This window comes from Lathamus discolor, chromosome 5 (assembly GCF_037157495.1).
Source record: "Lathamus discolor isolate bLatDis1 chromosome 5, bLatDis1.hap1, whole genome shotgun sequence".
NCBI lineage: Eukaryota > Metazoa > Chordata > Aves > Psittaciformes > Psittacidae > Lathamus > Lathamus discolor.
Window position 1 is genome coordinate 4255619 of NC_088888.1, and position 22493 is coordinate 4278111.

General features: G+C 42.5%; 1 protein-coding gene across 6 annotated transcripts in view; it reads right to left on the bottom strand.

The window, feature by feature from the left end:
* Nucleotides 1-22493, bottom strand: part of TTC7A (tetratricopeptide repeat domain 7A) — a 180711-nt gene that overhangs the window by 59076 nt on the left and 99142 nt on the right. For all 6 annotated transcript variants that reach the window (XM_065679466.1, XM_065679463.1, XM_065679464.1 and 3 more), the window contains one exon: nt 3084-3200. In XM_065679466.1, the coding sequence (XP_065535538.1) occupies nt 3084-3200 (117 nt within the window). The remainder of the gene's footprint in view (nt 1-3083; nt 3201-22493) is intronic.

Sequence of the window (22493 nt, forward strand, 5' to 3'; positions counted from 1 at the left end):
CCATCACCACAGAATCATTGCTCAGACACATTGCACGGCTGAATGCTGGTTTTTATGCTGTTGTCCTGGTTTCAGCTGGGTTAGAGTTAATTTTCTTCCTAGGGCTGCTACAGTGCTATGGTTTTTAATTTAATCTGAGAATAATGCTGACAACACACCAATGGTTTTAGTTGTTGTTAAGGTGTGGTTTCCCTAATCGAGGACTTTTCAGTCTCATGCTCTGCCAGTGAGGAGGGGCACAAGAAGCTGGAAGGAAGCAGAGACAAGACCGCTGACCCAAACTACCCAAAGGGGTATTCCATACCACAGCACATCATGCCCAGTATAGAAACTGGGGAGGGGGGGGTGTTACCCAGAAGGGGCTGACTGATGCTTTGGGAGGTGCTGGGTATTGGTCAGCAGGTGATAAGTACTGTCTTATGCATCACTTCTCTTTTATTTGGTGACGGGGGGGGAGGGAAGAGCGTTCTTTCTCTTTTTGTTGTCTCCCTTTTCATTGTAATTATTAATATATTTTATCCCCATTATTAAACTATTCTTATCTCAGCCCACAGGCTTTACCTTATTTTTGATTCTCCTCCCCATCCCACTGTGGGTAGGTGACCTGCAAGTGGATGTGTGGTGCTTAGTTGCTGGCTGAGGTTAAACCGGGGCAGCTACACTTCTACCCAAAGGAGACTGGTGGATGGCATAAGTGTGGACACAGTAAAACTGACCACAGGACAGCAGCATCCAGAGGTGGTTTGATGAGAGGACCTCAGTTAACAGGACGTACGCCAGTACAGTCCACAGCATGGCCTTGTAACTTGGAAAACAAAGTGAAATCCCAGCCCAAAAACCAAGTCGAGTGCGTTGTGCAAAACCCTCACTCCCAACGGCTTTATTTGCTATCCTGGAGAAGGGCTGGAAATGAACTACTTCTTCAAAGCTGCAGTACGAGGCCTTCGGCCAAGAAAGCTTTTCCAAGCATCACAGAAGGGACAGTAGCCAGATGATTTGCCTTCCGCATACAGCACTGGAAAGGCTGACAGCGGGACACACTGCCACGCCACTGCCCATGGTATTAAAATGTAGTTGAGACGGTGGATAAAACGCTGACAAAAACCGCTGAAGGAAACACTTGGCGGTGAGATACCGCAGGGGCACCAGAGAAGACAAGAGGGGACTTGAGCATCGCCAATAAATATCTTCCTGGGGAGAAAATACTGGGCCCTGAAAGACTCTTTAGCAGAGTCACAGTAAGATGCAGAGCTGGGAAATTTAGGCCAGACAAATGCAACCCAATGTAACTAAAGTGCAATTTAATTGCGTAGGCGATTAGCTGCTTACTGAGCTAGTAGAGAATACTGGATCCAACAGCTCTCAACTTCATGTTAAGAAATACAGGCTTCTTTCTTCCCGGAAGCCCTAAAAAATGCCTGTGTCCATGTCTCGCTGGACAGAATTCCCCTTAAGCTCCCCTGCAAGGCCAACCCAGAATATCTGACATATTTGTTAGCTGATACTGCTGCAATTTGCTTAATACAAGGGGCTTTGTGGGTCACTGAATCCAGCCTAAAACTGCAGGTACCAAGTTCATTCTTGCTACCCTTCAAGCAGTACTTCCCAGGAGAAAATGCTTTATGACCTATTTTTTGAGAAAGCCACAAAATCCCACTGGGAATAGCAGTGGCATACACATTAGAGTTCCTAAAAGCAAAAGCAAAGCAACTTGTTTCTGTTTAGGCTCCTATGGCCAAAGCTTATCAAAAGCCTCTAAAGCTATCACATCTTGCTTTTTTAAGTACAACAGCCAAGCACAGCTTGGGATCCGAATGCAGTCCAAATGGCTGAACTATTTGTTTGTCTGTTTTGCAATGTACTCTCTGCCGTCTCAGGCTTGCAGTCCCCCTTTGCAATCTCAGTCATAATTGTTCACTGTGGATTTGATCAGCTTCATGTGGACTACTCATGGATATAAAGATTACTCATGTGAGAGGTACATGATTGAATGCTTAGCTAAAGAGACTAAGGCCTAAGGAAATCAATGGTTCCAGCCTGTAAGAGACCATTGCTCTGCTGCTATGTAATATCTTGATTTTTGTGTTTGGTCTGCTGCTCATTAGCTAAACCAACAAGGAATTACTAATAATCCCTCAAGGACAACTTGTATATAGACATGCATCATTCTGTACATACACTTCTGGTGTTTGTAAAGCTTATGGAAATGCATACAGAAGCTAGGAACAATACAGGCTTCATCCGTCTGCTGACATGACTGTTGCCATCAGGCATGCTGTCCTCAAACACAACCTCTACAGACATCACAGGTAAGTACTAACATTCCCAAGACAGTAGTTGCACAGTGGTACCAGGACTAGGACAATGTTCAAAGGGTGTGGGAAGGAAGAAAACCCAACCTGGTAACTTTCACACTTTCTAAACTTCTCCTTTTGGAGGGGAAGCAGATGAGAGAGGGAACAAACAGGGAACCTAGCACTATTTAAATGCAGATTTACTAAGACAAGGGAAGGGAGAAAAACTACATCCTTCACTCCTTTCCTTGCACAGTTAGCACCAGGCTGTGCAACCAGCATGCAACCACAGCACATGACAGAGTCTTGGCTATGTGCTTTGCCTTGGCTTACTCAGTTCAGGGCTGTATCACCCCCACACATTCCTGAGCAGTGCCAACTGCTGCAGACTGTGAACAATAGTTGATGGATGCTCAGCAAAATCTGCCCTCCATTCTGGACATCTGAATATGGATAGAGTTGTTTAGTCATCCAGATTAGAAACTCTTTGTTCAAACTGCTGCTTCAAGCTTAAAATCTTGAGGTTTTCTTTCTTTGTTGGGGTTCCTGTTTGTCTGTTTTGTTGGGTTTTTTTGGTGGGGTTTTTTGACTTTTGATTATTTTTTAAATCTTGGATAGTAAAATCTTCTGGGTTTTGTTTTGGTGTTAATCACAGCTAGAAATACTTTGTGTGTGCCTGTTTAAAGTGTACTGTTTATTATCCCTTTTGCAAAATAACTATCTAGACAACCAAAGAAAATAGCTGCATCTCCGTTATGAAATCTCAGCTTGCTAGTGGAGAAAGCCTACCTGTGCTGTAAAACATTATATACCATCTGCCACATCTGCAACATATGTCTGCACGTCACCAGAGCCTCTTCGGGTCCTTTATGTATCCATTCCAGTTTTACTTTGGTGAAGAGTAAGCTGCAAGACAAAAAGTAATAACTTGTGTTTTATTGGCACCTCATAAACGTGGAGAATCACCGTTGCCCTGGCAAGATCCTGGCAGCCAGCGTTTTCACTTGCTTTGTACGTGCAGCAATAGAAGCAAACACTGTAGCACAAAACACTGCATTTGGCTCAACCCCGATTCCCCACAAGGAGATGAGAGGATTAACAATATTCCTCAGCTGCAGTCAAATCTGCGTCACAAAGCTGGCAGGACAGTGTTAAAAGCAATGCACTGCCAAGCTAACAAGGTGAAGCATACAGCGATTCTCATTTCATGTTGCACAGCGTTAAAAACAGAATGCAGAAAGAACTGCCATAGTACATGTGCCAGACTGTTTTCTTAGCCTGGCATCTTCTCATAGCACTGGCTTATATAATAAATTTCAGACAAAAGCCCCAACACGCTTAACATAGGCAGATAATTATGTAATGCCCCACAGGAAGGAAATGCTTTTTCTTAACCCCCAGCCAGCGATCATCTTATGCCTCTAGGCAAGACAGCTGATAGCCCTTGGACATTCTTGCTCCAGGCAGAGTAGCTGCTGCTACTATTCTTACACCTAGAGAACACATACTTGCACAGACCACTGGAATTCAGGAGAATTAGGTCAAGCAGAGGTTAGAAGACAGATGCAGCAGTGACACAACCTACTTGCTGTTAGCATGGCTTTTAACGCCATCCTTCACAACACCCGTTTTATTGCTTTTTCTAGTTGCCAAGATGATTGAATGTATTTATTTACTACCGTAAATTTACTTCTCTGCTTTAAATGTTTTCATGAAGTCCAAGATCATTTTAAATTACACATTTATGTGCATACATCATGAACAGCTGAGTGTTAAAAATCCTAAAGCCAATTTTGTGAATGTGACCTGCACGCTCCTGAGGAATCCAAACAACTTCAGAAAGAGACAATAGCAACCGCACAGATGATGTTAGGAAAGACTCTGCAACTGAATAAGAGATCCTTTGCTTGCAGTAATTAGAAATCTGCAGTTAATGCTGTGGTATCTACAGTAATGTGCTAAACTGGCAGTGCCATTCTGCACTAACCAACATTAGTGGGGTTTTTCTTGGGGGGTGAAGTTGCCAAAACGTAGCCCAACTGTATGAACTGCTATAGGGAAGTTTTCTCATGGCTGCTGCTACAGTTTGACCTCACAGGACAAGTATTCAACTAAGTTCCCCACATACAAACTTAGGCTCTTTGGAGATGCTAACCCCTCTAACTGAAAGGAAGTGCTCTTACTATGATTCAGGTAGCTATTTCGGGGCTAGATCCACAAATTGATCAAAAATTTTGCTGGGACAAAGAACAGTGGACACACACTTACTAAAAACAAGTCTGAATTCCAATGAGTGGTTAGTAATGGAAGCTGGCCAGTGATGCATGCTGCTCTCTATCCCTTAGTTAAATGGGCTCATAAGAATGACGCTTGTTTTAATACAATACAGTCCAGAATCAGTCACTTAAGAGGAAGGAATATATATCACATTACAAAGATAGAAGGTTATACCCTGGAGTGCAATGGTATCATAAAAGACAACGAATGTGAAGTACCTGAACAACAATGCAGTTAAGAGGTCGAGCAACCCTTAGCATCCATATACGGAAGCACAATCAAGTAGGAGCTGGAAGATGTGGTTATTCCTGTTTACAGCATCAGCAAGACATTACAATCTTGTTCCTAGCTCTTGCTCTTTAATTACAAAAGATGACTAAAAATGGGATGAGGTTCAGAAAAAGGTTATGCAAGTGATCAGAGGGTTAGAAAAGCCTATTTTATCAGCAGCTTAAGAAGCTCAGTTTATTTGGTTTAACTGAGAAGCAGCAAAGAAATCATTTTGCTCCAGTCTGCAAGAACCTACATGGAGAATTATCTAATTGTGAGTCTTTGATCTAAAGGAAAAAAAAAAGGCATCAGAAACTCCAAGTATTTGCTGGAAGCTGAAAGCAGTCAAACAGAGATTTGTAAGTAAATGCAGACACATAACTATCAAAGAAAATAATCTTTGAAGCAACTTCCTTGTATGCGCAGTAAATTCTGTAGCCTTTAAATGCTTTTCATCAAGACAGGATAGCATCTGGAAAGCAATGCACAAATGGAAGATACGGGTTTGATGCAAAGACTCTCAAGCAAGCTTCTTTGGACTGTGCTATGCGGAGGGCTGAGGCTGCATCAACACCCTCCTTCTGGCAAGTACCCTGTTAAAAATATTCTACTGGTCCAAGAAACAACCACACTGAACAATCTATCCTGGCTTTATTATACAGAATATTATATAAACTTTCAAAACTAAAGGCCTAAAGCACTGTAGGACCCTCCTTGCAGCAGAAGAGGTGGTGGTCAAGGAGCACAAGGCTTAGAGAACAGCCATCTTAACATCCCTCAGGAACTGCACACTTTTGAATGCTGTAAGATATCATTCAATATTAATGAAATAGAAGGACAAAGGAAAGAAGAACATATTAACAGTCAAACTGCTACAGGAGGGATATATTAAAGGTACTTTCTCCCTTTCATACTACTAGGGATATATACGGCTTTGTTACCAAAGGCAATTACAATCACTACATAGTATATACAAACATTGCCATTAAACATTGAAAAGGCAATTCAAATTCTTCTCTCCATTACTCTGCTGTTTACTGCTTACAGAGAGAGTATGTCAACTTCTTTGGATGAAGGTGCAATGTCTTATCTCAGAACAACTAGTGAAACATAGGGAAAAACTCAATCTCACCACACCATACCGTATGTCTCAGCACAATATTATCACCAGTCATAAGGCACAGGCACACAAAGGTTAACATAATTAAATCATGCAACTTTAGCAACTGTCTCTGCAGTGCAACCCTACCAGATCTCAAAGCTATTGCACACTGTTAGCTGTTGTATAATTTACCTTTGGAAGAGTGTAATAATAAAATACATAAATAAAAATAAAATAATGTAATAATAAAATTAACCAAACTAAAAGGAAAATACAAGGGAATATAAGCTGCAAAAGGAATCAAAACCATACTGAGAGCAGAAGTAAACAATGCAATCAAATATGATAAAAAGTGGAAATACCATCAGGCCATCAGGCTGTATGTGCTGTTTGCTCTATGTATTTCTCAGCTTCTAACAGGTCTTCGAACAGAAAACCCAGATAACTAAAAATATAGGGAAAACACTGAAGTAGTAGCGCTTATCTTGATCCTACAATTTTATTACTGAGACAGCACTCTTACTACAAATAAATCTAATCAGTACGGTGTCACTGTCTGCATACAACTCTTAGGGGCATACGTAAATATTACGTATGCTCAGATCTCACCTTATTTTATTTTCTTAACATCATTTTACTGTACTTTTGTATGCCTGAGGTATTCAGCACAGCAGACTCTTAAAGTGATTCAACATACAAAAATAGCCCCAAGATTATCAATATAGTCGTTGGCAATTTTGTTAGCCTCTGAAAATGAAAACAGATTTGTTTTCATATAAAGCAAACATATAAATTATTACTTCATAAGCGTAAGAGAGCAAAAAATTTGCAAATCATTCCTGTAACAATGGGCAAGCGACAGTAACAACAGAAAATAACCAGTGCTTACTCTGGATACCAGACTCTAAGCTCCCGCTCGGAAAAGGTTTTCTTTTGTCTTGCATGTGGACAGCATGCAAAGCCGCCTATTCCCTGATGTAACATCAGGTTATTGCCACAAACACACACAGTAACGTTAACTCTGGCAAATTAACATCTGTATGCAGCTGACTTTGCTGAGATACGAAGCTCTGAAAATTCAAAGTCAGGTTTCCAAGTATCAAAATGCCACTAGTACAAAAGTCTTAAATACCACTATAATATGCCACGCATTGACAAAGAAGGATGGACTCAAATACTGGAAAGCCTAGGAAGATTTTCAGCAGCAAGCAGGCTAATTTGATTGATTTAAGGAGGAATTCAACATCTGTCTTCATAAAGACTGATTTCAGTTGCTGATACTCGCCATGCCTCAAGGCTGGCCAAACCCACCTACCAAGCCCTCCTGAAAGTCTTCTTAATCCTGCATGGCTAAATGCTCAGCCTTTCAGTTCTGTAATATTAATAATGAGGAAAAGAGGCAGTTCTTTTGTATCATTGACAATCTACTGAGGTTTAATAGTTAATACTCATTATCAAAAGGTTTCCCATGTGCATATGGTATACCATAAATGCTTACGAGCACATCTGTGGAAAAAGTTGTAAGCTGCTGCGTTTAATAATAACCTATTGACTACTTTACGGATGCTGTAGGACTGTATAAAGATTTATTGATCAGTTAATTATTGGGACTTTTTCAAGCTGCTTTAAAAAGCTGCTCTAAAAAGTTTTTAGTATCAAAGGTAGCCCTTTAAGTACACATTTATACAGCAACACAATGGGATCTCTGTGCCCTATCATCTGACAAGCAATAAATAATGCAACTACTACAAACAATAACACATTCCACTCATTTCAAGGTTGAGAGACTAAATTAGGAAGAAGGAGCATTACGTAGTCATTTATCTCTATGTTTTGCCATATACTGGCTGCTTATAACCCCTCTAGTTTTTCAGAGCTTGTCAGCAGCTGCTCAAAGGTCTTCAAGCTTTACCAAACTGGGGCCATCATTCCCCAGTGTCTTTCATTATTTACTCAGATTTGCCTATCTACACACATAGCTGCTGGGTTATTTCAGATTTTGAATACAAAAGGAAACAAAACACCAAAATCAGCAGCAATGTGTCCCAATTCAGAGAGACAATCTGAATGTAGTGTGAAGATACAGAACTCCCAGAACTAATGTGCCCTTTGTTTATTTATTTTATTAAATAAGAGGATGCATGTGTCTGTCTGTGTGTTCTTACAAACATTTGCCTGCAGAGAGAAACCAGAATCCCAATCACAGCTCCAAGGACAGCAAATGCACTTTATCCAATGACTGACTGATGGCATGCTGAAGCAGCATGCAAGTGCCACTGGACCCAGTGCTCACTCTCCTACCCCTCTGAATCCCAGATAAATATTGTGCAGCAGCTCCAATGAAAAGCAGGGGAATGCCACAGCTTGGATGGGTAGATGGCCAAGGAAGTGAGGCATGAATTAAAACCCCCAATATTTTGATCACTGAACTCTTGAATTAGTTTCTTCCTTTTTAAGGTAATAGATGCAAAAGGAGAATATAGCTGGGTAGAGGACATAAATCAAACTAACAGAGCTGGAAAGAAGATGGAGGAGACAAGAATGATAGAAGATTTGGAACACTCTTGATATATGGAGATAATAGACAAACTTCTCAGCCTGGAAAAGAGGCTGAGACAAGAGATGACAGATTTATGAAACCATTAATTACATGAAGAAGATCGGGAAATCAAAGCAGTCTGTGTTGTTTCAATAAAAAAAGGAATATCCAATAAAGCAATCAAGAAATGGATTTAAAATGAGCACATTAAATGCTTTTTCATACAACACAAGTGCAAGCCCCGTTGCTACAGGATGTTCTGAGGAGACACATAAATAGGTTCAGAAAGGGATTAAATTCATGGATGGCAGGCCCATCAAGGCATTAAACACAACGTAGTGCAACCTCTGCCTCCAAAAGCCTCCGAACCCCTCAGCTGACAGCAGCAGGGATGACATACGAGAGGTAGGATCATCCTACTGCCACGTTTCTATATGCTTTTCCCTGTGTGTTGACCAGATGCCCTGCTGAAGCCCTTAGGTTTGATCAGGAATGGCCACTCTTACATTTTGATGCAGTAGAGACATGATTGCAGCCCATGTTCTTTTTATAACTCAGATTGTCTGGTCGTGTTTTCTCTGCCAATATGAGAGGACGGTGTATCTGGAACTGTAGTATCTTCACAGCAAATTAGCTGCTCAGTGTATCAGTTGCTGAGTTTAGTTTCAGCCCTGAGTCACCCATACAAACCAATTAGTTAACGTATAGTCTTTCACCATAACCATTATGGTTTCATTGACCTTCCCAGAGCACCTGCTAAATCCCTGAGTCACGTTATCAATAAGAAACAAAGTTGGCAAAATTGGAGAGCTACTCTTAATCTCCTGCATTTTTGTTGATAACATCAACATCAAAGTTGCTGTCTTCTCAAATAACTCAGTGCTTCCTGCAGCCTCCTGACATTTAAGGGCACATTCTCCAGTTCAAGTAATGCCAGCAACGCTGACTGCAACCTCCTTTTATAACTTCATGCTGTGCCATGTTATCTATCACTTTCCCTACAAAAATAAATTGATCATATACTTTTACAGACAGAGTCCTCTTTTTTTTTATGGCTCCCTGCTCATTTACCCCCCAGTATGAACAAAAAATAAACCCAAGAAGCCTGCATTATATCCAAAGAACTGTTGGCTTCATTTTCCCAGCCCAGGAAAATCAGCAGCTGGTCTCTCCTTTAGAAAAATGCCCTGCTCAGAGCCCCAGTCTTGCATGGCACCAGCAATTTAACTAATGTTGCTCCATGATCTGTGAATGCAACAGCACAGCACAGGATGAGAACAGCTTCCAGAGAGGTAGTCTCTAAGCTATTTAAAAGCTCACATGAAAAGACAGTTTGCTAGGCTTAGCCTGATGACACAAAGCACCTACAAGGCTCTTGCTCATCCAGTAGGAGGGAAACAGAAAAAGATGCCATCAGAAAAGCCAGGACTGCAGCCCAACCTGTCAGTGACTACACAGCAAAACCAAAGGAGCAGCCACTAGCTCAGAAACCTATTCCAGCATTCAGGTCCCTCAGATTCACTTATAACACAGAGATCATATATGAGCCAATGTATGAGTCAATAATAATGCAGCCCATCCAAACAATGCCATGTACACTGGAAGGAGGTCTTGAAACAAACACTCTTTATCTGCTAAACCCAGATAAATCACTGAAGGAAAAAAAAACCCACAACACAACTAATAATGTGCTGAATGAAAAAGCGCACTGATCTGCTGGAGGAAAAAAACCAATGCACTGAAAGGCTGTCTTGTCTTCACCCTTCTTCAGCATCAAGCCATATCTAGTCATACCCAAGAAAAGAAGGCACCAAAAAAGGGTGATCAGAATTAGTCTTCTTTCAGCTAGATCATCCACTTTGAATCCCAGGCTTGTGGTATTTTGCTTTTTGTTAAGAACGTAGAAATCAAGCAAATTGTTAACAGAGTTGATAAAAACCCTTCTCTCACCCTGTGTTACATAGGATCATTTGGGTGATTCACCTGAAAAGAGTTTTTATCTTTCTCCAACCCTGATGAACTGGCACCAAAATGATTTTGTGCCATCACAAATCATACGTATTTCAGTCTTTATCTGCCCTGAGTAAAGACAAAAATAGTCTTCACAATTACAAGCTTTGATGTGCAGAGTGTTTGTATCAACTTTTTATATGCCATTTCCCTCTGTAAGAACAGCGTACGAGACTTTCCTTTGCGACTCTTCCAAAGATGTTAAACTAAGGTGTAATTTGCACGTTTTCCCCCCCTCATTGTTTTGTGATTTGTTTTTTCTCTGACAGGTTCCAACTACACTAAGTAGTTCCCATTGCACTGGACACTGCATGAGCACGTCTGAAAACCAGGGCTAGGTCTCAAGCATCCAAGGCTAGAAGCTTAGATGTCTACCTCCCATTTAATGTCAGTTATGAATTAAGTGGGAGCTCAATGTAGAGCTGCTCCAACAGATGTGAGCCCTGGCACTTAAATTCAGGTGACTCTGTGCTGCAGTATCTCATTTGTGCTTGGGAACAGTCACTTATAGTGCAATGCGCAAACATCAGTGCAATCTCAGAGATGTACTGGAAACCATGTCCCAGTCTATTTTGACTGCAGTGGCAGTGGGGTCAATATCTTATAGCTAGGGCTGGGGACATGGAAGAGTCACGCTCCATTTCCTGCTCTCTGATGGCTTCTTGGCCTGTCTTGGTCGAGTCATTTCAGCTCCCTGTGCTTCAGTTCTTCTAACTGTAAAGCAGCTAACAGGAATAACCTTTGCAAAGCATTCGGAGAGCTACATTCTTCAACACTGCCTTCCAACATAGCCTTTACATTTAATCTCTTGATACTGGTGCTCTCAACTTCAGAGTTATCTGTGTACAGGAAGGAAAGCAGGTTGAGTTCCTCTCTAACTAACATCAGTTCTAAACCATTTTTTCATCTGCTGGGCCTCATTCTTCAGCATTTCATCAGCTGTGCCCCCAGGTAAATCCAGCCCTGATGAAATAAGAATTCATTTGGAAGGGCAGAGCTGAGAACCATCATGCTGTCACAACCACTGTAATAACTTTTGATTTACAGAAATGGAAAAGAAAACCAGGCCTAGGGTCTCTAATTGCTGAGCTGAGGTCCTGCCAGACATGAAAAGAGCTTTAACAGGACTAAGATGAAGTACTTAATACGCTGCCAATACTTCCTATCCCCAAAGACTGCAGAACTGGATGCTTCACTTACACTTCTAACTTGTATTTTTCAGAAAAGCTTCTAGGATGTTCTAGGATAAAGCGACTTTTAAAGGAAAGGATTCCAGAATTCTGGCTAAAAAAGTACCATTGACAGCAACTTCCAAGAACACACCTTCTGTCTGGAAAGTTATGTCAGAATCCCGACTCACATATTTGAATGCCTCCTAACTAACCTAGTGTCAAGGTCACAAAAAGTGATAGCAGGATACTCATATTATAGTGGTATGAATCATGCAACAAAATACATAGAATCATAGAATAGTTAGGGTTGGAAAGGACCTCAAGATCATCCAGTTCCAACCCCCCTGCATGGGCAGGGACACCTCACACTAAACCATCCCACCCAAGGCTTCATCCAACCTGGCCTTGATCACCACCAGGGATGGAGCACTCACAACTTCCCTGGGCAACCCATTCCAGTGCCTCACCACCCTAACAGGAAAGAATTTCCTCCTTGTATCCAATCTAAACTTCCCCTGTTTAAGTTTTAACCCGTTACCCCTTGTCCTGTCACTACAGTCCCTGACAAAGAGTCCCTCCCCAGCATCCCTATAGGCCCCCTTCAGATACTGGAAGGCTGCTCTGAGGTCTCCACGCAGCCTTCTCTTCTCCAGGCTGAACAGCCCCAACTTCCTCAGCCTGTCTTCATACGGGAGGTGCTCCAGTCCCCTGATCATCCTCGTGGCCTCCTCTGGACTTGTTGCAGCAGTTCCATGTCCTTTTTACATTGAGGACACCAGAATTGCACACAATGCTCCAGGTGAGGTCTCACAAGAGGAGTAGAGGGGCAGGATCATCTCTTTCGACCTGCTGGTCACGCTCCTTTTGATGCAGCCCAGGATACGGTTGGCTTTCTGGGCTGTGAACCCCCCCAACTGGATTAATAAAACATTTCTCCCCAACTTGACATATTTATGAAATCTTGCATGCTGCTGCTACTTGGAGCCAACAGCCTGAAACTGCATTGCACCTCCACTGTACTAGTAAAGTAGAACCGCACAAGTCTGGCTTTGCTATAAAACAATAGGCTTAAGGGTAAAATAAGGTTCTCTCTTTCAAATTGCATTACGCAATGCTGTTAGAACAGATCTCCCTCTTGCTATCATTTTGGGGCAATATAATTTCTGCCACTTTGGCACTACTCCAGCAAAGCACTCAGAAAAGGTCTTCACCTTTAAGCGTATCAGGAGTCTTGCTGAAGTCAACAAGAAGTCAGTTCTTCTTCTCCTTCAAACTAAGCATGTGCTTAGGAACCTTAGTAGGTTCAGCTCCTCATGAGGAGAAGGATTAGGAACCTCTTTTAACTGCTTAACTTTGCAAAGGACGAAGTACAAACATGAGTACCACATGAAGGGCCAGAGTCTGCCGATACACAGCGTTCACTATCTGCACGTCTCAACGGAGGTGAAAAAGACGGAAACCAATCTGCCAAAACCACTGAATTTCTCTACAGGATACTGGTTCCGGGGTGTATGTGGGCATGTTTCAACCTTTGTTCTGGCTAAGACAACCCACCATATACTTAACGGCAGTTCAGAGGCACTGCTTTTTATAAGGTGAGCTCATTCAGTAAGATCCGGAGGAGCAAGTTTCTATACCAGCCTAAAAAAGGATGGTGAAAGACATGCTTAAAGGTGAAAGCAGTGACGAAAGTGAGGACAGACAAAAGCTCCTTCATTTCAGAAAGAAAAACCCCCACCTGATCTAGAACAAACTTGGGCTGTGATAAACAGAAAACTGCTGGCTTCACCAAGGAAAATCCTAGAGAAAGAAACGGGTATATTGCTACTAGCAGGAATTGTATTTGTCTAAGTCTGCAAAGCAAAACCATGATGTAATTGCAGTCTGTGTCAGCACCAGCACCAGCTGAACACAGCACAGCTAGCAGCAGGAAGACACAGGAGCATGACCTTTAATGCAGAGCGAAAAATCAGCGTACAGACCCAGGTCTCTACTTCAAGAGGGAGATGTGCTGAAGACTGTGGTACAGCAGTTTCACTCAATCCTTCCCTGGCACAATTAAATTAACCTACCGAAACCTGCGCTTACCATTTGGCTTGACAGAGCACACTGCCTTGCAGAAACCAGACAGACAAAATGATGTTCATGTTTCTGGAGATGCACTGTATTTCCTCATACAGTTCCTTTATAGTTGTTTCATGCTGCACAAAGCTGATTGCAGGGCCAGGACTTGCAGCCCTTAACGCCTGCCAGGTTTGAGACCACGCAGCCCAGCTGTGGCAATGACAGCACTGTTTGGCATGTTGTTACCCTCACACATGGTACGAGTTCCCCACAGATCTCAAGCTAGCCAGATGAACTGATACCGTGATAGCTCCCCTTAACCATTACACTGAGACAAAATCAGACTCGGGGTATAACAGTGAATAGCTCTGTATGTTTAAAGTCATATTGAAAGGGGTCACCGTGATTTCAACACACACTGGAAGCACAGTCCAACTGACTCCAATTTGTAATAAATCCAGCTCCTTCAATATATGTAGAAACCCTCCTCTCTATGTGCGCTACCACTTACGCATTTCACTTTAACCTAAATATTGTTTTCTCAGCACAAATATAATTAAACATAGACCAATTTTCTGTATTTTCTTCCTAAAATATATAACAACTATACACACCAACTGCCTACTTATAGAACCCAGCTCCACAGCTTGCATCCTTGACTACTACTTCAGGACAAGGTTTTCCTAGCAGAGAGCTGTGCCCGGTTCAGCTGAGCACTAATGTAGTTCAGGATCTTGCAGGCTGTAATTTAAATGTGAAGCTTCATTTCTTAGCCTTGCTGGAAATTGTAACCTCACTATTGTGCGTATGACTCCAGCAAACACACCTCAACACTGTACAAAAGAGCTGAGTCACTGCCTATGAGTAACAAAGGAAAAACAGCAGTCTCTCAACCTGTCAGAAATACCCAGTTCATTTCAATCAGAACTGCCAACAAAAACTAAAAGCCTCAAGAGAAAGGTGAGAAATACATGAATGGTTAACAAAACCCCAGGAATAAAGAGAGAATCCATGGCAGATTGAGCCTAAAATCAGATTAATGGATTATTCTTCCGCAGTATCTATTACACCCCAATGTGACAGGTCTTCCAGATGTGCTGAGAAAGGATGACACAACGCTACAGCTCCCAAGCACTGCACATGTGATTAAAGAAAATCCTCTGGGAAAACGTGCAATTAGTACATTTTAAATGTCGAAAAACAGCAGCATTTGGCCTTTCAATAATAGCCTGAAAACACACCTCAGTGAAAAACTGCGAACACAATCGAAAAGCTGGATAGAACAAAACAGGCCTGACTGTTGAAAACCAGGTCTAATTTATGCCGTACAGTGCAGGTGACAGGACCAGCATTTTTTGGCTTAACTTTTGAGCTCTTCCCCCACAGATTACTGGAAAGCTTTTTCTTTCTGAGAAACAGCCCAGCACTTAGCAACCACTGACCTTTACGTGTTTTTAATGTCACAGTGCTTTTAAAAACCCAAATCTGCTCCGCAACTTCGAGCTAATAGCTGCAATGAAACAGGTAAAAGGAACTAAACGTTCAGGGCCAGACAGCGAGCTGAAGGGAACTGGCTCTGTTCAGCTGAAATGAATGGATTCCCATCTTTTTAAACGAGCTGGGGATCTGGCACTCAAGATTCAAGTCCGAAAAGCTCAGGCAGGCTGTCTTCAGCTCCCTCAAAATGAGCATGCAACAGATAAACACAGAAATGAAGCGTAGGGTCAGTGTAGTTTGATCAGCTTGCACGCACTGGCTTCCTACTTTATCCCTTCAAATAAGCTATTCATTTGCAGAATTCTAGCCTGCAAATTAGAATGAAAAAAAGGGAAAAAAAAGAAAAAAGGGAAAAAAAAAAAGGAAAAAAAGGGGAAAAAAAAGGAAAAAAAAAAAGAAAAAAAGAAAAGAAAAAAAAAAGGTTGCTTTAAACACTTCCAGTGACTCACAAAAAAAACCCCAAAACAACCCACAAACCTGTTCAGTTCTTCCATAAGCATCCTACAACTGGAAAGAAGTGAACAGAAGTGATGATGAATAACAAGCCCCAGCTTTTCCTGGGGAAGAGATTTATACGTTCTCTTCTCCTGAGTGAAGGAGAGAAACCCCATGGGGAAGCGCCTGGCCTCTGCAGGGCTGCTGGCACCAACTGGCACAACAGCCCTGCAGCAGAGCTCCAAGGTGCTCCAGGTCAGATCTGCATCTCCACATCTCAGAAGGGGGACAGGAGGAGGCTGGACTGAACCGCACACCCGCCCCTGCTGACAGAACACAATGAAATCCCCGTGTCTGTTCTGTTTCACGTACCCTGTTAATTCAGCGCGGAGCTCTCTGCAGAGTAAGAGATCAGAGCACACCAGGATAAATCAGAATGGCATATTTATAATCTCTGCCTTCTCATAAGTTAGCAGCATGTACCAGCTTTTCCTTGAAATAAGTCTGAAGGGGAGGAACAGATGTCAACCTGAAAGCATGAAAGCATGAAACCGTCCTGTGTTTTACCAGTAGCCACATACAACACTTTGCATTCATGTTTGCCTCTACTTTCCCTCTTAAAAGACCACTGTGCAAGCATGCTGTAATTCAGAGAGTGTGATCTCAGTTTTAGTTCCTTTTCTTTCGAAGCCAATATATACGAAACACAGGTAGAGTGTTCCTTTCCGTTCCCATCACACTGACGGAATTATATCTGCATTACTATATCCACACCTTTCCTGAAGTAACTTACTGAAAGGATACCAAAGTCACTGTGCAGAACTTACTCCAAGGCAATTGAAAGCTCTCAGGCTCTCTGGTGACCTGATTGGTAGTTTTGCCTCCGGAAGGCTTAACAGAGCCTGTCATTATGTATGTGATATATCCTACCATAATTAATTCCCTCGGGGAATGACATCCAGAGGAAGCACAGTTCAAATACACAGCGTGCGCCTGAAATTTGACATTTTGGATCAGATTCCCAACACCAAGATGCAGCCATGGAAGAGCTGACATTTTGATTTTCTTTGACTGTAGATACATGGCTGTAGAGGCTGGCTTAAAAACTGTTGAAAGGCACAGATAAAAACCAGTGTTCTTTGTTCTTGAACAGATTTAATACATTCAAAATCCAGAAGGTGTTTAGAATCACCATGTGCCATTTAATATAAGATGAAGTAACGGCCTCCTTCAGCCTTAGTGGGAAAGACTCAGAGCTCTAATCCTTTGTCAAATAATTACCTGTTCATCAGGCTTCAGCACAAGATGACTCCAAGCAGCAGAGAAACAAAGAGACCAGCTATGAAAGCCTCAGTATATACACATACTATATACACATACTAAGCTGTATGGTGATGAGAGCCCTTTGCAGGCATTTGTCACATCAGAGGCCTGAATTACACTAAAATTGGAACTGCAAGAGAAGGGCAAGAGCATATGAAAGTATCTAAGCCATCTACCATATAAAAGGGTCTTTGGAGGAAAAGGCCCCAGGGAGGGTGGGTAGGGATGCTGACTGGGTGAGACAGCTCCTCAAAGCTACAGCAGTGAATTCAGGCTTTCACACACGTAACCTGTGGTTTTGACTCAGCCATGAGCTGCTCTGTGTGGCTCAGGAAATGAACCCAGGGAAATGAGCTTATAGAGAAGGGAAAGTTGGTGACTGACATAAAGAGCTGGCCCAGCTTAGCGCTACCTCGCTTCAGGAAGCACGGATGAGCTTTTCGCTTGTGCAATTCCAGGACAGAGCAACTATACACTTGCTCAAGGTACCTACAGTGTTTGTTACCCAGTGCTCAGGGAAATACTGCATCAGCTTGCATGGATGATTCTCACCAACAGAAACGGCAACACAAAATCCAACATGCTGACTAAACAGTACTGCAAAGTCCAACCTCGAGGTCAATTTCTGTACAGAGTATTCAGGACAGCAGTCAATAAACTTCTTGGGCATCTTTTTCCTGAATGCCCTGGAGAAGCTAGGAAAAACACAGACAAGTGAGCTGCAATGCATTTTTAGCATGAATGAGACAGAGAATGAATTAATTTGGAGAAACATCAGCTCTGCTGGAAGCAGACAGACTCCTCAATGCGTCGGATTTGTGACTGCTTATGGCATGACTGACTTTTCCCCCCTCGTGTGTTTTTCTTCCACTTCGTTCCTGATTTAAAAAGGTTCTACAGCAGCCAGATCTGGCAGATTTGACACAGACACAGTTCTTTCCATTCAATTTTCCCCAATCCCCTTCTCTTTCCACTCCATGCCAAGATCACAACAGCTCTGTCAGGTCTCTCCAGGTATAAACTTATTTTTCGGGTAATACCTGCCATCAGTCAGCCTCAATGCAGAATTTTTGGTGTGATTCCAGTTACCCAAACAGCTTCATTTCTACTCTGAAAACTGTAAATAATAATGTAACGTGCTTGATTCACTCGAATCTGGTGAAGCCTGCTTCAGTAAACCATGCAGATTTATGTACTCCAGATTGCTCAGAAGAGATGACAGCTTGACGTTTCCAACGGATACAAATTCCGGTATTTATATTCAGGATACAACGAATGGACAACTGAAGCCTCAAGTACAAAAATATCACTTTTGCAAAGGCACTACACGATAAAAACCGTAGCACATAAATTCCCCAAGTCCATAAAAGCTATCATCTAGACAACTACTGAAGTTGTAGAACGCATCATCTAGTTGGTTTGCTCCATAACATAGCCCCGTAGGAGTTAACCCAGCAAAGACTACCCCAGGAAATGGATTAAGCCAGTGACACATTTCACCTCTCCGTGTAAGCCGTGTGTTCCCTCTTGCTAAACCAGCTAATCGCACTGACGGGGTAGCCTGGTGTGGCTTGGTACAGCTCTGCACCACTGTGAACCGCTCCATCCCCACTCAAGGCACCCCGCTTCACTGCGGGCAGCACATGCAGCAGCAGACAGGAGAGGCTCTGTTCACATATACCAGCCCTCCCTGCCTAAACTGTGTAGCTGTGAAACTCCCTATGTAACCAAGAAAACACAGCCAGGGTGCTGGACTCATCCCTCCCTCTCCTCTCCCATGGGCTGTGCGTGGGAATACATCCATGTGACACATTTTTCTTCCGCTGCCATAAATAAAAGTTAAACTGCAACTCACCTTGTCAAATGAGTCATTCCATGGTTTATTATTGCTGCTCAGGAAGCAGGCCTAAATTACAAGAGTGAAAGAAATAGCGTGACTGTTGTGTCTCCACTTGGGTCCTTGGCCAATTTTCCTTCAGTTTTAGAGTGCAGACCAGTCCCCAAAGCACCTGTGACTACCTTTTATAAGCACCATGGACTAGCGGAAGAAGGAAAGAACAACCTTAGTAGCGATTACACCCGAGTCTCAGGTCCCTTTATCCATGGAACTGAGCTATGCAATCTGTTTTGAACACTGCCACCATCCTGCAGGGAACTGTGATGTACAGACTTGGGAATTTTGTTCTAGACAATCCAAAGGATGAACCTGTCTAATCCACAAGCAGAAGCTTGCGGACCACAAATCAAGAGCGCAGTTATGCAGGAAACATAAAGAAACTGCCGTGCTCTTATCAGAGTTGTTACACAGCACCACAAAGTTAAATGCTCTTGGGAAAACAACACAAGCTGACATTATGTAGAATGAAGACTGAAACTTACTGCATCCATTAACTCATCCTATTACTGGTTTAATGAAACAGAGGGAAGGGCAAAAGCTGAGTTTTTCATTAATAACCCTAACCAGAACTGTGCAGCAAAGACAGAAAAAACAGCCAGTTCTACTAATTTTAGAACGTTTCTATTATGGGATTTAGTGCTGTAGCTCATTTAGGGGAGTAAAAAAAAAATCTTTCCAACCACCAGCTGAAAGAGATGCATTTAGTTATATTTGGCCAGCTTCCCTTAACACTCAGAATTAGCTTTTATTTGGGTCTTTTAGGATTACATTTGCCCCCGTAAGATTCATCATTTTTAATACCCATCCCATAAAGGAAGTCTAAATCCCAAGTTTTAATTAACTGAAGATAGGAAGGAGCCTAAGTCACATTTTTACAGGAACACAGGTGTTAGGTCATTATAGTATAGTAAAACCCCAGCTCTGGTCTCTACATCCTGCCTCTCTACAACCATCTCCCCAACTTGAACCGGCAGATGATGCTTCCAGACTTCCCAGCCTAACCTGATACATGCTATTGTTACTGCCTGTTAAAGAGCTGCTCTACTCTTCAATCACAGCTGCGTTTCAGTGCTGTACAAAATGATTACGAAACACCTGATCCATCACAGGGCCACTGGGAGGTTCAAACGGAGTTTCACTGCAAGGAGTCTGTGGCTGAAATGGTTTACTACAGTTACTCACCATCTAGGAAATGTGCTTTTGCAAGAGAACAGCTTTTCTGTTTCCTGTCTGCTGGTGGACAGACAAGCATCTGACTGTGCAGAAAAGGCAAATCACTAGGTTTTCTGATTGGCAGGAACGACCCCATAAAACTGAGTAAGAGCTTGAAGTGAATTTTCTACCTTCCCTCAAGTCCAAACACCAAAATTTGGCTTTCTCTCACTGTTTTCCCTTCTATTTTCCACACCTCCACTTCCTTGCCTGGTGCTCCAAATACTCCACCACCAAATGGCTAGAAGCCAGAAGCTGTTGCTTGAAAGAGGAAATACATGGAATGGGAGAGTCCACTCCAGGGCGGCAATGCATTTAGTTTTATTGGAGGCTCCTCATACAAATTTATGCGTCAGCCATTTGAGCGGAAAGTTACTGAACTTTAGAAAAGACAATTATTCACAGGCTATAGAAGAGAAGGTCAGGGATCTCTTTAAAAACTAGCGCTTTCTTAATTTATGAAGCCAGGATAAGGAAACTCGCACACAGAGTGTCCAAACACCATCACAGCTTTGGGGCCAATAACTGTGTTTTCAGCTTGCTTCAGCAAATGCCACGCTTCCCTTAAAAATGTCTTCCTGCTCCTCATAAAACATGGGTTTGGCTGCAGAAAACCTCCCCACTGAAGTTTTATGAGACCTTTTTATTAATGGAATAATAATTCTTTTGGCCCTTGTTTAACCAGGCTGCTGCTTTCAGGTTAGGATTCCCGTGAAAACCTAACAGAGGTTTCCAAGGGAGGCTGATTCCTGCAGGTCATGCTGAGACACCAGCCTTCTACTGCACCTCCAACGTGTGCAAGTTTGGTTTTGGTTAAGCTGCACTGACTACCACTTGCAGCATCCCTCATTACCTTCCTTACTCAGTCTGTGATCACTTGTTACACATGCAAATGAGCACATAAGACACAGAACCAGCAGGTATTTATATACTCATCACTGAAATGCAACAAGCGCTCCCTTCCCAAGTGGTATGAAACTCCATCCCGCTGCGACTGCCAACCGCAGCACAGCACGGCTCAGCTCTTCCTGGCCCCTCCGGCCCCGACTCAACCAGCTCTTCTTAGGAAACCTGCAGAAACTTCATTATCACACTGCAAAACTTGTTTTAAATCAGCCAGTAGTTCCAAAAGTGCTCAGATTATAAAAAGCCCAACTGCAAAACTGCCGTTTCTTTAGGAAAATAAGTTTAAAATGCAGGCATATAATTAGAACATTTCCATTTGAAAGCAAAAGGAACAAATCCCTCCATAAGTTTTAGGAATAAAAATAAAAAATGAAACAAAAAAAAAAAAAACAAAACACCCCAAAAGCAAACAAATGGAAACGTCTACATAGCTTTGAAAATAGAGTAGCAGCTATGAAAATAGCATTGCACACAAAACTGATAAATAAGCATATTTCAGGGGCTGGATCGGACACTGATGTCCTGCTCATTGGAAATATTCCTTCGCTAGCTAGAAACTTTGTTTTGTTACTATAGCTACTCTCACTACAAGTGGCCCTGACTAAGGCATGAGGCATTTGTTATATAAAACCTCGACACAACTGCAGCCTTAAACTTCACAAAGTACCGGCTCCGCACACAGTCCCGCTTGCAAATTCTATTCCAAGCCCAACTCAAAACGCCTCATGCTGATTAGGGCGCGCAGTTTAATGGCACTGTTTAAGTGCTGAACTCATAATCAACGTTGTTCATGATACAGGCTAAAACCGCGAAGGAATGTAGATGCGCTGAGCAAGACAAGCAGTGACTTCCTCCCTGGACAATTACGCTGCTGGCAGTGGCTGTCGTGTACAGGAGAAATTGGCAATTGAGTTTAATAACATTTGCTGAGAGGCCATCGAATTTGACGGGAGAAAAATGCCTGTAGCCAGTTCGAACAGCACTGGGTAGAAAACACACATCCTGCAGAACTGCGAGGCTTTGCTTTGTTAAGTTTCACCAAACGAAGCTCATAAAAACGTAACATCAAGTAAGACAATAAAAGAAACACCCTCCCTTCCTTGGCCTTTAATGTATTCTGATTTCACAGGATTCTTTTCTTGTTCTTCTGGGGGATATTTTCAGCCAGACAAACTGCTATCATGCATAATCTTGGAAAAGTGGTTTATGAGATCCCCAGTGAAAACAGGGAGATGACAGGGCCTCACTTTTTAAGGTAGTCATCTGATGCTGATACTCCAGTACTATGCGCCAGTCCGACTCAGGCCATCTGCACCGTTCTCAGCTCTACTTTTTCCCCTACTTGGGTAAGGTAAAACAGTGTGGCTTTCCTTCCCTTCAGCGTGAAATCCAGGCACTAAGCTTTCTCTTAAAAGGCCAACAGCCCAAACAGAACCTGCTCAGAAGCAACGGTAAGCACTTACAAGCACCAAGGTCAGAAAATCCATGTCTGTAC